The sequence below is a fragment of the Eretmochelys imbricata genome, chromosome 5, assembly GCF_965152235.1.
Source record: "Eretmochelys imbricata isolate rEreImb1 chromosome 5, rEreImb1.hap1, whole genome shotgun sequence".
NCBI classification, from domain to species: domain Eukaryota; kingdom Metazoa; phylum Chordata; order Testudines; family Cheloniidae; genus Eretmochelys; species Eretmochelys imbricata.
This window is the reverse complement of record NC_135576.1, coordinates 55,888,351-55,902,371: the sequence shown is the minus strand read 5'-3', so window position 1 is coordinate 55,902,371 and position 14,021 is coordinate 55,888,351. Positions and strand designations below refer to the sequence as shown.

The 14,021-nt window shown below is 39.9% G+C and overlaps 1 protein-coding gene across 4 annotated transcripts in view; it reads right to left on the bottom strand.

Moving 5' to 3' along the window:
* RASA1 (RAS p21 protein activator 1) overlaps positions 1–14,021 on the bottom strand; it is a 119,665-nt gene that overhangs the window by 61,216 nt on the left and 44,428 nt on the right. For all 4 annotated transcript variants that reach the window (XM_077817161.1, XM_077817162.1, XM_077817164.1 and 1 more), the window contains 4 exons: positions 11,621–11,738; positions 5,996–6,027; positions 3,579–3,631; positions 2,461–2,611 (listed from right to left, as the gene is read on the bottom strand). In XM_077817161.1, the coding sequence (XP_077673287.1) occupies positions 2,461–2,611; positions 3,579–3,631; positions 5,996–6,027; positions 11,621–11,738 (354 nt within the window). The remainder of the gene's footprint in view (positions 1–2,460; positions 2,612–3,578; positions 3,632–5,995; positions 6,028–11,620; positions 11,739–14,021) is intronic.

Below are 14,021 nucleotides of genomic sequence, written 5' to 3'. Positions count from 1 at the left end.
AATATTTGCATTTAAGTGAAAGTAGTGATTGTGAAAGGGTTCTCAGATCCGGGAGCGATGTATCCAGGATTTGCACAAATCTTTCAATTTCTTCCTATACAAAATATTTAAAATGCAACCCTTCCTCTCTGTCTAAGAGCTAAAACATTCATTCATGCATTGATCATCTCATATTACATCATGCACCCACTGTTCCACCAACTATGCCAGGCTCAATGCCCCATTTGTTGTCTTTTAATTAATCTGAAAGCATCTACATTCACATAATGGAGCATAAGGTGGATCCAGTAGTGGAGTTCAGAGCTTTCTGATTTAGTGATAAAGTATTGCCAAAAAAACAACTCTGTAAGTTATCTGAAATTGCATAAACGCAGTGTGAGTAATTACGTTTTCAATTAGTTAATTAATTACTTCTGCTCCTCCCTTGGCAGAGATTTTAGTTGGAAGATTCAAGTGTCATACCCCTAATAAACCAGAAAACTACAGAATGGGCAAAAGAGACTTTACCTTCACAAAAGGCTGAAATTGCAGCTAGCTGAATTTTCAATGAGGATGTCTGGAAGCCAGACTGATTAATGTAGAAGGTACTCAAGCATCTTGTTTGTGGGATTAGCAAAAGGATCCAATTGTTTAGCCTCACACCATCTTCCACTTGAAGTCATATGATCGTCCATTGAACTTCTCAGCTAGGAGAACTTGATACTTTCTCAGACACACCAGCTACTGGATCTCTACCCACTCAGAAGCCAAGCTGGAAGCGAGAGAAATGCTAGGTTGGGATGGAGAAGAATGCCCTGGTTCTGGGTGATCAGGTCTGACAAATTCCCAAATTAATGAGATAAGCAGTGACCATCTCCACTGGAAGAGGGAGCTAAACTTGTTCCTGCTAAAGGGGTGCTGAAACTCAAAAAACACTACATTCTTGAGTTTAATAGGACCTTGGAAATAAGATGTATTGAGAATAGATATATATCAGCAGCTTCCCACTGTGAAGGATGAATGCATCTAATTTTGTCATTTCCATTCTTTTAGTACAGATTACTATCACTTTCCTGCTCATGCCAGTGACAAAACAGATCCATCCTGAGTTTCTTCACTCCAGGGAGAGTGATTAGTACTTTCTGACCCAGACATCAATCATGTGTCCAATATAAGAAATCCAGTGATTTTTAAAAATTTTAATCATGAGGCTATATTCTCTCTCATGTAAATATCCCCCCCCCCGCACACTTTAACCATTCACACATTGCCTTTATATACCACTGTTAATTATTGCAGAAGTAATATGTTAGTTTCATTTTCCTTTGTTCCATCTTATATGTCAACACAGCATCCTCTTAACTTATAATAAGTCATAGAATCATAGAAATGTAGGGCTGAGAGGGACCTTGAGAGGTCATCTAGTCCAGCCCCCCTGCACTGAGGCAGGACCATACCTAAACCATCCCTGAAAGGCGTTTGTCCAGTCTGTTCCTAAAAACCTCCAATGACCAGGATTCCACAACTTCCCTTGGAAGCCTATTCCCATACTTAACTACCCTTATAGTTAAACTGTTTTTCCTAACATCTAACCTAAATCTCCTTTGATGCAGATAAAACCAACTTCTTCTTGCCCTATCTTCAGTGGAGATACACACCAACTGATCACCATCCTCGATACAACAGCCCTTAACATATCTGAAGACTTATCATGTCTCCCACGCAATTGTGTTTTCTAAAGACTAAACATGCCCAGTTTTGTTTTTTTCCTCATAGGTCAGGTTTTATAAAACCTTGTAGCTCCCCCCAGGCTCTCTCCAGTTTATCTACAGCTTTCTTAAAATGTGGCACCCAAAACTGGAACAATACGCAGCTGAGGCCTCCCCAGTGCCAAGTAAAGTGAAAAAATTACCACCTGTGTCTTACATACAACACTCCTGTTAATACATCCCAGAATATTAGCTTTTTTTTTTTGCAACTGCATCACATTGTTATCTCATATTCAATTTGTGATCCACTATAACCCCCAGATTATTTTCTGCAGAACTACTGCCTAGCCAGTTATTCCCCATTTTGTATTTGTGGATTTGACTTTCCCTTCCTAAGTGTAGTATTTAGCATTTGTCTTTATTAAATTCCATCTTGTTGATTTCAGATCAATTCTCCATTTTGTCATGATAATTTTGAAGTCATATATGATCCACAATTTCTAATCAAGAGAAACCAGTTTATGGAAGAAAATGTCAGATACTTTAAAAATAAACACCAACTAATTATGCTTTGTTTAGGATTAAGAAAATGTTTAAAACTTTTCAGTCTTTTTATGTAGCCACTAACCAGGTTAGATAAATTCTGAATATTAACGTAAGCATTTTTTTTTAAATCACATTTATCTATATACCAGTAAATGATAAATATTGACAATTTACACTTTGTTTTTCTATATATGTTTAAAAAAAAGTATAACTGTTTGTAGCTTACCTGTTATAGTATCTTCCTCCCATCATAAACTGATTGTTTGGAGTAGGGCATATTTTGAAACGTTGAATATTTTCACTGGTCCGAAAATAAAGTGAATAATCACCAGGCGTATTATCAGAGGGCCTCACAAGAAAACTGCACACCTGACCAACTGAAACAATATTAGGATTATTAATAAAGTGCCAATCACTATTAGTTTTCCTTCACAGTACAATCAAAGGACATTTTCCAAATTTTACTGGATACAAATATGAATTGGAATTTGGAATAAATATGTATATTTAGCTTGAAATCCAGACACTTGCTAATTTATTTTCCCCCCTTTAAGCCCTCAAAGTAGCCTGTACCCAACTTCACATATAGATTCACAGATTTCAAGGCCAGAAGGGACTGCTGTGATCATCACTAGTTTGCCCTCCTGTTTAACACAGGCCACAGAACTTCCCCAAAATAATTCCTAGACCATATCTTTTAGAAAAACAGCCAATCTTGTTTTAAAAATTGTCAGTGATGAAGACACTCCACTGAGAAGAGAAAACCATTCTGACAACATCGTGATATAGGTTCCAACAATTAAAAATAGTTTTGATCTAATAAAATATGCAGATGGTAAATACGACTTTGGAGTTTATTTCACCATTTTTAACTTTCTGCTTTACCTAGGTTAGAAAGCCTGATGTTTTAAGTCCTGAAGAAACATTTCCCTCCAACAGAAAAAACAAAATTTACACTATTTATGACACTAAATAGTACCTTCCATATACTCTTATTCAGATAACTAAATTACAGCTTTTATTGATAGCAAATATTTAAAGTATTTATTACTCAGTAAGTACAGTGATTAGCTATTAAAAATGAAAGTTATATGATCCGCTGCCTGACAGTCTTTAATACTAATTTTTTTTAATTATAATATTATTAATTATAATATTTAGCTCTTATAACGTATTATTTGCATTATGGTAATGAAAGTCAGGATCTGGAGCTCACTGTGCTAGGTCCTATTCAGACACAAAGACAGAACCCTGCTCCAAAGATTTTACAATCTCATTTATATATAGCATTATTCTGTGTGCTCGTTCCCTTATGCCTTAACCCTAGCAATGAAAGACAAATACCTGTCATCAGCAAATTGTAAGCCTCTTGTTTGGAGATCTTCCCATGGAACCATCTTAACAAAGACGAAGAGAACAAATAAAAAAACAAGATTATCAGCAGTCTCTTTTTGGTTCTGTTGGCCTTCAAGGCTCTGGCTTCTATGAATTAATCTTTAATTAAAGACCTAGTAGGTGGAGTAAATCAACTGAACATAACTCATAAAATCATGTTACACGAAGATCCAGTTCTCTGACAGAATATTTAAACATCTAAAATTAATTGTGAATAAAATTAAAATATTTGAAGTAGCGGTCAAAGTACAAACAAAAGTTTTAGATATATGAGCTGTCATGTACAAAGTGAATATACTAGATAATTTTTCTGGTAATTATTTGAAACTGATCTATGGCAATTTAAACGAATTATGAATGTAAATGCCCTGTCACTACTCTTCAATGAGGGGTAAAATACCCAGACAAAGTAGCTGGAGTTGTGCTGTGAATTTCCACAGGAGCTGGGGAAAGGAATTGTCAACCCAAGTTGCAGAAGGGAAGAAAGGCAGCAGAGCAGCGCCACAGTCACTACACCAATCTCGTAGCTAAAGTAGCCTGTTCAGCCCTGTGTGTGGTGGAGCCATGCCATGACAAATCCAGAGGCTTCAGTCCAGCCTCAGATAACTTATACATGTAGCTCTGCAGGGTACCCTTATGTAACAAATGTAAAGTCCATTTATTTGTGTCTGAATACTGGTGATGTCATAGAAGAATTTTTGGAAAAATTCTAACTTCTAACTCCATCTCTAACTTCACACACTCAGCAGCTGATCTCCCAATGATCTGCCACATACCATCTGCCCATCTTCTTGATGGTCACCCCTACTACAATGACCACTCTTCCATGATAACTTTCAGGCAATGTAGTATACTCCCACCTTTCCTATCCTTTCCATACACATGGCATTTCCAGTACCCATATAGGAGGGACACAGGATTTGTCTTCTTGCCTGGACAAAGACCTACATTTCTAATGTACAAATAAGCAAGTAATTTTCTTTTTTAAACACCTCAACAGACCTTTCCATCAAAGGACAATAAGCTCAATTTTTATTTTCCTTTCCAGGTCACCTTTAAAGGACAAAGAGTCGTATGGCACTTTATAGACTAACAGACGTACTGGAGCATAAGCTTTCGTGGGTGAATACCCACTTCGTCAAATGCATCTGACGAAGTGGGTATTCACCCACGAAAGCTTATGCTCCAATACGTCTGTTAGTCTATAAAGTGCCATAGGACTCTTTGCCGCTTTTATAGATCCAGACTAACACGGCTACCCCTCTGATATTTTAAAGGAGAGTCTCCTGATGCTTGAACACTTGAAGGACTGTCCAGAGGACCCTCTGAGCAGCAAGATCATTAGACATGTGGTCTGCAAGTGGTGAGGCTTGAAGCAACTTCCAGGAATGGTGCAGGGGATAATCTCAATAAATGAAGATGATGCAGTTAATGAGGCTGTGTTACACCAAACTGGGTGGAAGAACTGCCAGTAGAGTTCTGTGGGCTGCAATCCCACAGCAGCAATTCTCTCTCCCCACCCAACATACCTGGAAGTGCCTTTGATCATCAGCCTTTCAGAGATTGTGAATCTGGTGATACTGGAGGCAGGAGACAGCAACAATGGTGACAAAAGATCCTAAAGCCAATCAAGTGAATAAGTAGCAGAAAATTCAGCTGAAATACTTAGTTGCCACTCATCTTTTTTCATTGCAAGTGGTTCTACAAATGACAGATGCCACTTTCTGGTCACCAAATCCTGTATGTTATGATTCCTTGATTTTCATGCTTCTTAAAAAAAAATACATATTGATGACTTAACATTTTGGGATTTTCAGATATAATTGTTAATAGATGAAGCAATTTCAATGAGAAACTTGAGTGCTACAATGTTAAAATCTCATCATTACGGGAGGCTAATAAAGGAGGAGATCACCAATACCAATATATTGGTGATTAAAGAACCAGATCAGTGAATTCAGAACTTCAATTCTTCTAGTGATGGTAATATTCTCTCTCCAAAACTAAAAGATTTTGGAGTTAGATTGGTTTTACAAGAGGTCAGCTCTAGTACATCAATTTCTATATTCAAACAGTAACCCATGTTGCATATTCTGGGTGAAATTCACCGATATCCACAGGGCTCATACAAGACTTACCCATCACGAAAACCTATTTACACTATGCATAAGTAGCACAAAAGACCAATGTAGAAGCCCTCTAGACAGAGAAGAGTATCAACCTTAGCTATTAGTAGAGGGAAAACATGAGGCCAGAAAGAACAGTTAGATTCATCTTTTCAAAGGCAGATAACTTCATAGCTGAAATTTACAAATAGTTTAGTCCACAATATTTGTTTTTCTTTAAGAACAAACAAAAACCCTTACATTTTGCCTTCATGTGGGTCTTCTTCACGTCCCTAATGAGAAAATTAACACAGTAAGTGCATGATGCAACAGTTCACATAATCAGTGATATGCAGTCTATTTTCTAAGTTTTTAGCTTTTCTGTAGAAGTCAATAATGCTAAAAAATAATTCATTTATATTCAAGAAATGATATTTTTGAACTAAAGGGCTTATTACATAATTCTATGAAAGAGGCTTACTATTTGATGCATCCCTATCCTCTTTGGGTAGGGAAAGCATATGCCAAAAGCACACTTTTAAAAAAAAAATTGAGGGCTACGTTTCTTACAATTATCAAAAGATTTTTTTTCGTGCTTCTTTCCCAAATCCCTGTTCATATGAAGGAAATTCGCCCCATTGTAACTACACTCATCAAGTTACACTAGCACAAACCCCTTACCAAACCCCCGTAGATGAGCTATATTAGAATTAAGTGGTGTTTACACCAGTGCAGCTTACATGTAGATATGTATTAAGCTACACTGATATAAACCCCCTATGTCCCAGTGTGGTGAAACAATATTAATGGTTTCCAGAACTCAAAATTAGTGGTAGCTTTGGTACAAGCAAACATGACTTCATCACATTTATTCTGTGCAAACAATAAAGTATAAATCAGCAATATATACATATAGATACATACGTGTATCGCTTTAGAACAGGGGTGGGCAAACGTTTTGGCCTGAGGGCCACATCTGGAAATAGAAATTGTATGGTGGGCCATAAATGCTCAGAAAATTGGGGTTGGGGTGCAGGAGGGGGTGCGGGCTTTGGGGTGGGGCCAAAAATGAGGAGTTCACGGTGTAGGAGGGGACTCCAGGCTGGGGCAGGGGAAGGGGTGCAGGCTCCGCCTGGGGGTGTGGGCTCTGGGGATCGGGAGTTTGGGGTGCAGGATGGTGCTCCAGGCTGGGATCAAAGGGTTCAGAAGGCGGGAGGGAGATCAGGGCTGGGGCAGGGGCATGGGGAGAGGGGCAGGGGTGCAGGCTCCGGGTGGCACTTACCTCAAGTGGCTCCTGGAAACAGCGGCATGTCCCCTCTCCAGCTCCTACGTGGAGGCGTGGCCAGGCAGCTCTGCACGCTGTCCCGTCTGCAGGCACCGCCCCTGCAGCTCCCATTGAAGCACCGGAGGGGAGCCATGCCGTGGCTTCCAGGAGCCGCATGGAGCGGCCCTGGACCCTGTGCCCCAGCCGGAGAGCCTGAACAGGGCAAGCCTCAGACCCCGCTTCCCAGAGGGAACTCAAGGGTCATCTTAAAATGTCTGGCAGGCTCTAGTTTGCCCACCCCTGCTTTAGAAGGACCGGTTTCACAAAGCTGAAAAAAAATTATGAGCCAAATCAGCTAGGAGAGAGAATATTAACAGAAAATGTGAAGGATAATTAGGAGTCATTTAGAAACATTTTACTAGCTGCCCAAAAAGCCACAATTGAGACAGAAGGCATCAAATGGGTTAAAAAAACAACCTGGCTTAGAGGAGAAAGTGCAATGAAAAACAATATATAACAGATGGAAGCATGGAGAAGTTGACTATAATAAATAAAAAACCAGAAGCTAGCATTTGTAGAAAACTGATAAAGGAAGCAAAGGGACATAAGGAGAAATGTATGACCAGCAGAGTTAGGGACAATAATGAGGTTTTTTTAGTATATTGGGAACAAAAAGCATCCTAACAATGGTACTGGTCCAGCACTAGGTACAAACAGTAGAATGGTAAATAATAACGCAGAAAAGGTAGAAGTGTTCGATACATATTTTTGTCCCTTATTTGGGGGAAAAGGGATGATACAGTCATGAGAGGAGATGATGATGAAGAAACAATTCCAACAGTAACTCAGGAGGATGTTAAACAGCAGCTACTAAAGTTAAACATTTTATAATCGCAAGTCCAGATAACTTGCATCCAAGAGTTTCAGAAGAGCTGCCTAAGGAGCTCACTGGATTGCTAATGTTGATTTTCGATCAGCCTTAGAACACGAGGGAAGTTCTAGAAGACTGGAATAAAGCTGATGTTGTGCCAATATTTAAGAAAGACAAACTCAGGCAATTATAGGCCTATCAGCCTAACATTCATTATAGGACAGATTATGGAGCAGCTGATAATAAGTATCAAAGACGAGTAATATAGTAAATGCCAATCAACATGGGTTTATGGAAAATACATCCTGTCAAGTGAACTTGAGATCTTCTTTTGATGAGATTTCAAATTTGGTTGATAAAGTTAATACTATTGATGTAATATATTTAGACTTCTGTAAGACATCTGAGCTGGTACCACACAACATTTTGATTAAGAAACTAGAACACCTCAAAAAACAATTATGGCATACACTGAATGGATTAAAAACTGTCTGACTGGTTTCAAACTGTAATTTTAGATTGGAGACTCATCAAGCAGGTACATTTCTAGCTGGGTGCCATAGTGATTAGTTCTTGGTCCTATGCACTTTAACTTTTTTATATTAATCAATGACCTGAAAGAAAACAAAATCATTACTGATTAAGTCTGCAGATGACACAGACTGGGAGAGTGGTAAACAATGAAGAGTACAGTTCACTGATACAGAGTTATCTGGCTCACTTAGTAAGCCGGGTACAAGCAAACAATATTAATTTTAATATATCTAAATGTAAAATCTACATCTGCATAGAATGTAGACCACACATACAGCATGGGAGACTATCCTGGAAAGCAGTGTCTCTGAAAAAAACTTGGAGGTCATGCCGACGAATTCGTTGAACATGGGATCGCACCGGGAACTCATCCTGTGGTCAAAATGGCTAATGTGATCTTTGGATGGGGACTATCAAGTAAGAGTAGAGACATTCTGTTACCTCTAGTGTTTGCTCTGGTGAGACCTCTAGTGGAACACTGTGTCCAGTTCTAATGGCCACAATTCAAAAAAGATGTTGAAAAACTGGAGAGGGTTCAGTAAAGAGCCACAAGACTGATTCGAGGATTGGAAAACATGCCTTACAGTGAAAGACTCAAAGAACACAATCGATTCAGTTTATCAGCGATAAGGTTAAGGGGTAATTTGATCAGTCTAAGTATCTTCAGGGAGGACAGAAATTTGATAGTAGAGGGCTCTTCAATCTAGCAGATATTTGTTTAATAAGATATAATGGCTAGAAGTTGAAGCTAGCCAAATTCAGGCTGGAAATAAGATGCATATTTTTAATAGTGATGGTAACCCTAACCAGTGAAAGGGTTTACCAAGGACAATGGTGGATTCACCATCACCAACAATTTTTAATACAAGTCTGGATTTTTTTCTAAAAGATATGCTCTAGTTCAAACAGGAATTATTTCAGAGAGATTCTATGGCCTGTGTTATGCAGGAGGTCAGACTAGATGATCACAGTCATGCCTTCTGGTTTTAATCCATGCCTTTTAATGCAGACTGGGCATAGGATTTGAAACAGACAGCTAAAAACTACATATATTAATATAGTAGGTACAGTAGATAATAATACTGTGCATAGTGCATCCACCCTGGGAGAGTAAGAAACATTGCAGGATGGGCTAACATACTGCCAACTGTCAGAGTCCTCAAATTAGATGATGTGCTCCACCAGTTCTCTACATAGTATCATTAAGCTGCGACATATTGTCCAATCTTTTGCACTATGTTATAAATAGCTTCTCCTCAGACAATGTTGTACAAGGGAATTCAATTGTCCTTCTCAATTAGACTGGGTGTGTGTTGATTTAATGCTTGTGAATGGTGTGGATTGACAGTTCTGAGGACTGAATTAGTCTACTGTACTTATTCATGAAAAAGTATAGCAGCAAGAGCAGTACACAGTTCTTCACACCACACTGATACTATGCATCAAACATGACCTGTTTATGTTACTTCCAAAAGTGAGAGATTAGTTCAGTGCCCATGCTTATTTATTCTTTACACACTATAGTGGGCTAGCTGGCACCAATTCTTGGGTGATGGCAGTTTTGGTGAAGCAGAGACTTGTCCACTCAAAAATGAACTAGAGTAACAAAATCCCTTCATATGGGACCAAAAAGAAAACTGAAATGGTAATTTTCAATTATTACTGTCATGAGGTGGATTGATCTTGTACCCTACAAACAAAAGGCCAGAGCCCAGATTCTCCAATACTGTCCATTCACTTTGCGTTCTCAGATAGCAAGCAGCTACCTGCTAGTGTACAACTGGCAGAGGCAGTGATGTTTCCCCAAGTCCCAGCGAAGAGACATGCAGAGTAGTGGTGGCTTGAAGAACCAAGCCAAGGGTGGTCCACAGGAAAGCTCCATCAAACCAATTCTCCCCTGACATAAGGTGTCTCAGGGTCACTTGACTGCCCTAATTAATGCTGTGGCCAGCATGGCTGATGATGAATCAGGGAGCTTTAACAAACAACTTGATATGCCCTCTTGTCCCATCCCCTGTTCTGAATGGAACTCTCATGAGGAGGAGCCTTTGTACATATAAACTTAATCAATTTGGATACTTCACTACAAAAATGGAAGGTATTGTGGCGCTTCAGGAAGCCCCACAAAATAGTTACAATGAATGGCAGGGTCTCTTCTATTGTAGGAACAGCTGGGTTTAGAGTAGCGATTTTCAAACTGTGGGTGGAATGGAAGGCACTGGGTCGCAACGGCTCTGGTCAGCACCGCCAACTGGGCCATTAAAAGTCCCGTCGGCGGTGTGCCCAGGCTAGTCCCTATCTGTTCTGACACGGTGCTGTACCCCGGAAATGGCCAGCAGCAAGTCCGGCTCCTAGGCAGGGAGCCCACGGGGCTCCGCGCGCTGCCCATGCACCAAGCACCGGCTCTGCACTCCCATTGGCCAGGAACCAGCCAATGGGAGCTGGGGGGGGAGGTAGTGACGCCTGCAAGCGACAGCCACGCAGAGCCGCTTGTGCGCCTCCACCTAGGAAGCCTGTCTCTGCACCCTGGCTGCACCGCTGTCCAGGAGCCGCCAGAGGTAAGCCCATGCTCCAACCCTGCACCCCAATCCCTTACCTCAGCCTGAGCCCCACCCCCAAACTTGGAGCCCCTTCTTGCACCCCAAACACCTCATCCCCAGCACCACCCCAGAGCCTGCACCCCCAGATCAGAACCCTGACCCGCTCCTGCACCCCTACCCTCTGCCCCAACCCAGAGCCCCCTCCCACACCCTGAACCCTCATTCCTGGCCCCACCCCAGAGCACACCCCCCTGCACCCCAACTCTCTGCCCCAGCCCTGAGCCCCTCCCACACGCCAAACCCCTCATCCCCAGCTCCACTGAGTCACAGACATCAACAATTTTCTTCAATTGAGTCACCAGAAAAAAAGTTTGAAAACCACTGGTTTAGAGAACTGCCTATGAGCAAAGTCACAATGCCATTCATCTGTAAAAAAATTAGAATAAACTTATTTGCCAAGAACTGGTTTGGCCTTCGTTATTTTCAATTTCAGAAATTAGGCTTGAGGAGTTATTATATATGTTGATAAATGGGAGATCTGATTATTACATTTGAAAAGAAAACTGAAAATACACCACAGTATGAAGCTTGGCAGTTAGACTAGATATTGTGGCTCTTGTGTATTAATACTTAAAGAATCTTAAGGTTTAGAACTGATTTAAGTAGACAACACTTACCACTTCTTCTACCAGGTCTTCTACAATAAGGCCTTGTTCATCTGTCCGTAGATTTGTAACCCACATCCAACCGTCTTCCAATTCATTATGGACAATAAACATGTCTCCTTTAAGGAAACTGAAAAAAGCTACAGTAAGACTATTAATTTAGGACTGCAATCAAGGTGCAATATTTTTGGTGAGGATAATAAATTGAACATAACTCAACCAAAGTAAAATTTTCAAAACTTTAAAGATGGTGGAAGCATAAAAAACACTCTATTTGCTATCCCAAGAGTGTATCACAAGTCAATCTGTTTACACATCATGAAATAAGCACCTGTTAGATACTGACACATTAGATTTATTTGGGTTTCTAATACTCCTTAATTTCTAGAGACACCTTTAATGTTCTACTGAATTATGCAAACACTAGCACCATATTACAATCAATGTTAAAGAGAGAATATCCAGTCAAATCAAATCCCAAATAAAAATAAGAAAAATCAAGGACAAACAAGTATGTATATATATCAGTATCATATTTATAAAAGAAAATAATGATTTTACCTAATTTAACAACATTGTAACCCTATGTATGAAGGGAGAGGTTTCTGGGACCCTTACATGAAAGCAGGCCTTTTAGTCACTATAAATGCAGGTGTTAAAGCCCTACAAAATGGTGCAGAATACTGTAATTACCACTGGATCATGATGGTACATGGACCTTGTCAGGAATATAATATGGGTTAGAGTGTGCTTGAAAGCTTGTCTTTACTATAGTTAATTCAAGTTATAACTCAAGAACTGCCCTAACTCACCTTGTCTCTCCAATATCCTGGGAAAAAAATGGCTACAACACTGCGAACAACAATGGAAGATAACAAATTTTGACATCTGAAATTGAAACTCCACAACATGAAACAAAAGGAAGCAAAACTTAAACCAACATCTACTTCCTGAGAAAATGCCAAGAAACAAAACATTATCCCAAAAGTGCTCACCATCTATAACCCTCTGACCACTACATACAATTCCAAGTACGATGAAGAGCTCTGCAGGAGGACTTAAAAAACACTAAGGAACCATCTCCTGCACCTCACATACTCCAGAAGGGACCACCTCAAACATGAAATCATCACATATTCCCACGTATTGAAAAGAAAAAAAGCAGGAAACCTACCTGGAGATCATGCAAGAAACCACCAAAAAAAAAAAAAAAAAAATCTATCAAAGAAACCTAAAGACAGCCTCCAAAACAAAAAAAAAAGAAGTGGAACGAAGAACAATAACTCTACAATCCACTGAACACCACTTCTGGAAGAAGCCACAACACCAAGACCCACCATGTGAACTTCTACCCCACTACTCCGTGATACCATACTAACATGTACAGAACTTGAAGAATTCTTTTGCTAACTTTACTTCAAAAACTTCTTTCACAACACCACCCACAGCTACCTCATTCCCACCAACAGTCATAAGATAAAAGAATTATCTGACTGGACACCCCTCCACATACTTGATCATTGCATTTATTGCTTCAGGAGGAAAAAAATACTGTAAAATCCTTAAACATATCCACCACAATGTCCCCACTGACAAGAAGATAGCTATTACAATTCCTGAAATCCAACCACAAGAAGCTAGTGATCAAACCAGCAGACAAAGGGGGTCCCATCGTAGTTCTCAACTGTAATGACTACATTAACAAGGCCAACTGAAAACTCTCCAACACCGCCTACTATAAAGAACTCAAAAAAGACCTCACAGCACATTTCACCCAAGAATTAAAAGATGTCATCAAATCCTTCTCCAAACAACTACAAGGGAAACTGTACAACTTTATCTCAAACCCACCCCAGGGACCTTTTACATGCTTTCCGAGATACACAAACAAGGGAACCCAGGCAGACCCATCATATCTGGCCATGGCAATCTTACTGAAGGAATATCAGGAATCAGAAACCAGAATCAAATCACTAACCACAAAAAGGGCCAGCTTCCTCCAGGATAGAATGGACTTACTCCAGAAACTAACCAATATTAACAACCTCCCTCAGACTAGTATCCTTGCCACCTCCCTGTACACCAATAACCCTCACAATGACTGCATCACTGCCTGCCTCAAACATCTACAAGACAATGGACATCACACAGATACCCACCCCAAACATCACTAAGCTCATCCATTTCCTCCTCACCTGTAACGATGTTATATTAAAAAATAAACACTTTGTCCAAATTATGGGAACAGCCAGGGGTACTAGGATGGCTCCCCAACATGTCAACCTCTTCATGAGCCACCTCAAGGAAAAATTTTTCAACTAATGCACCATGAAACCAATGATATATCTGAGATATGTTGGTGATAATTTCATCCTCTGGACAAATGACCTACACACCCTCACAGTTCAACAAC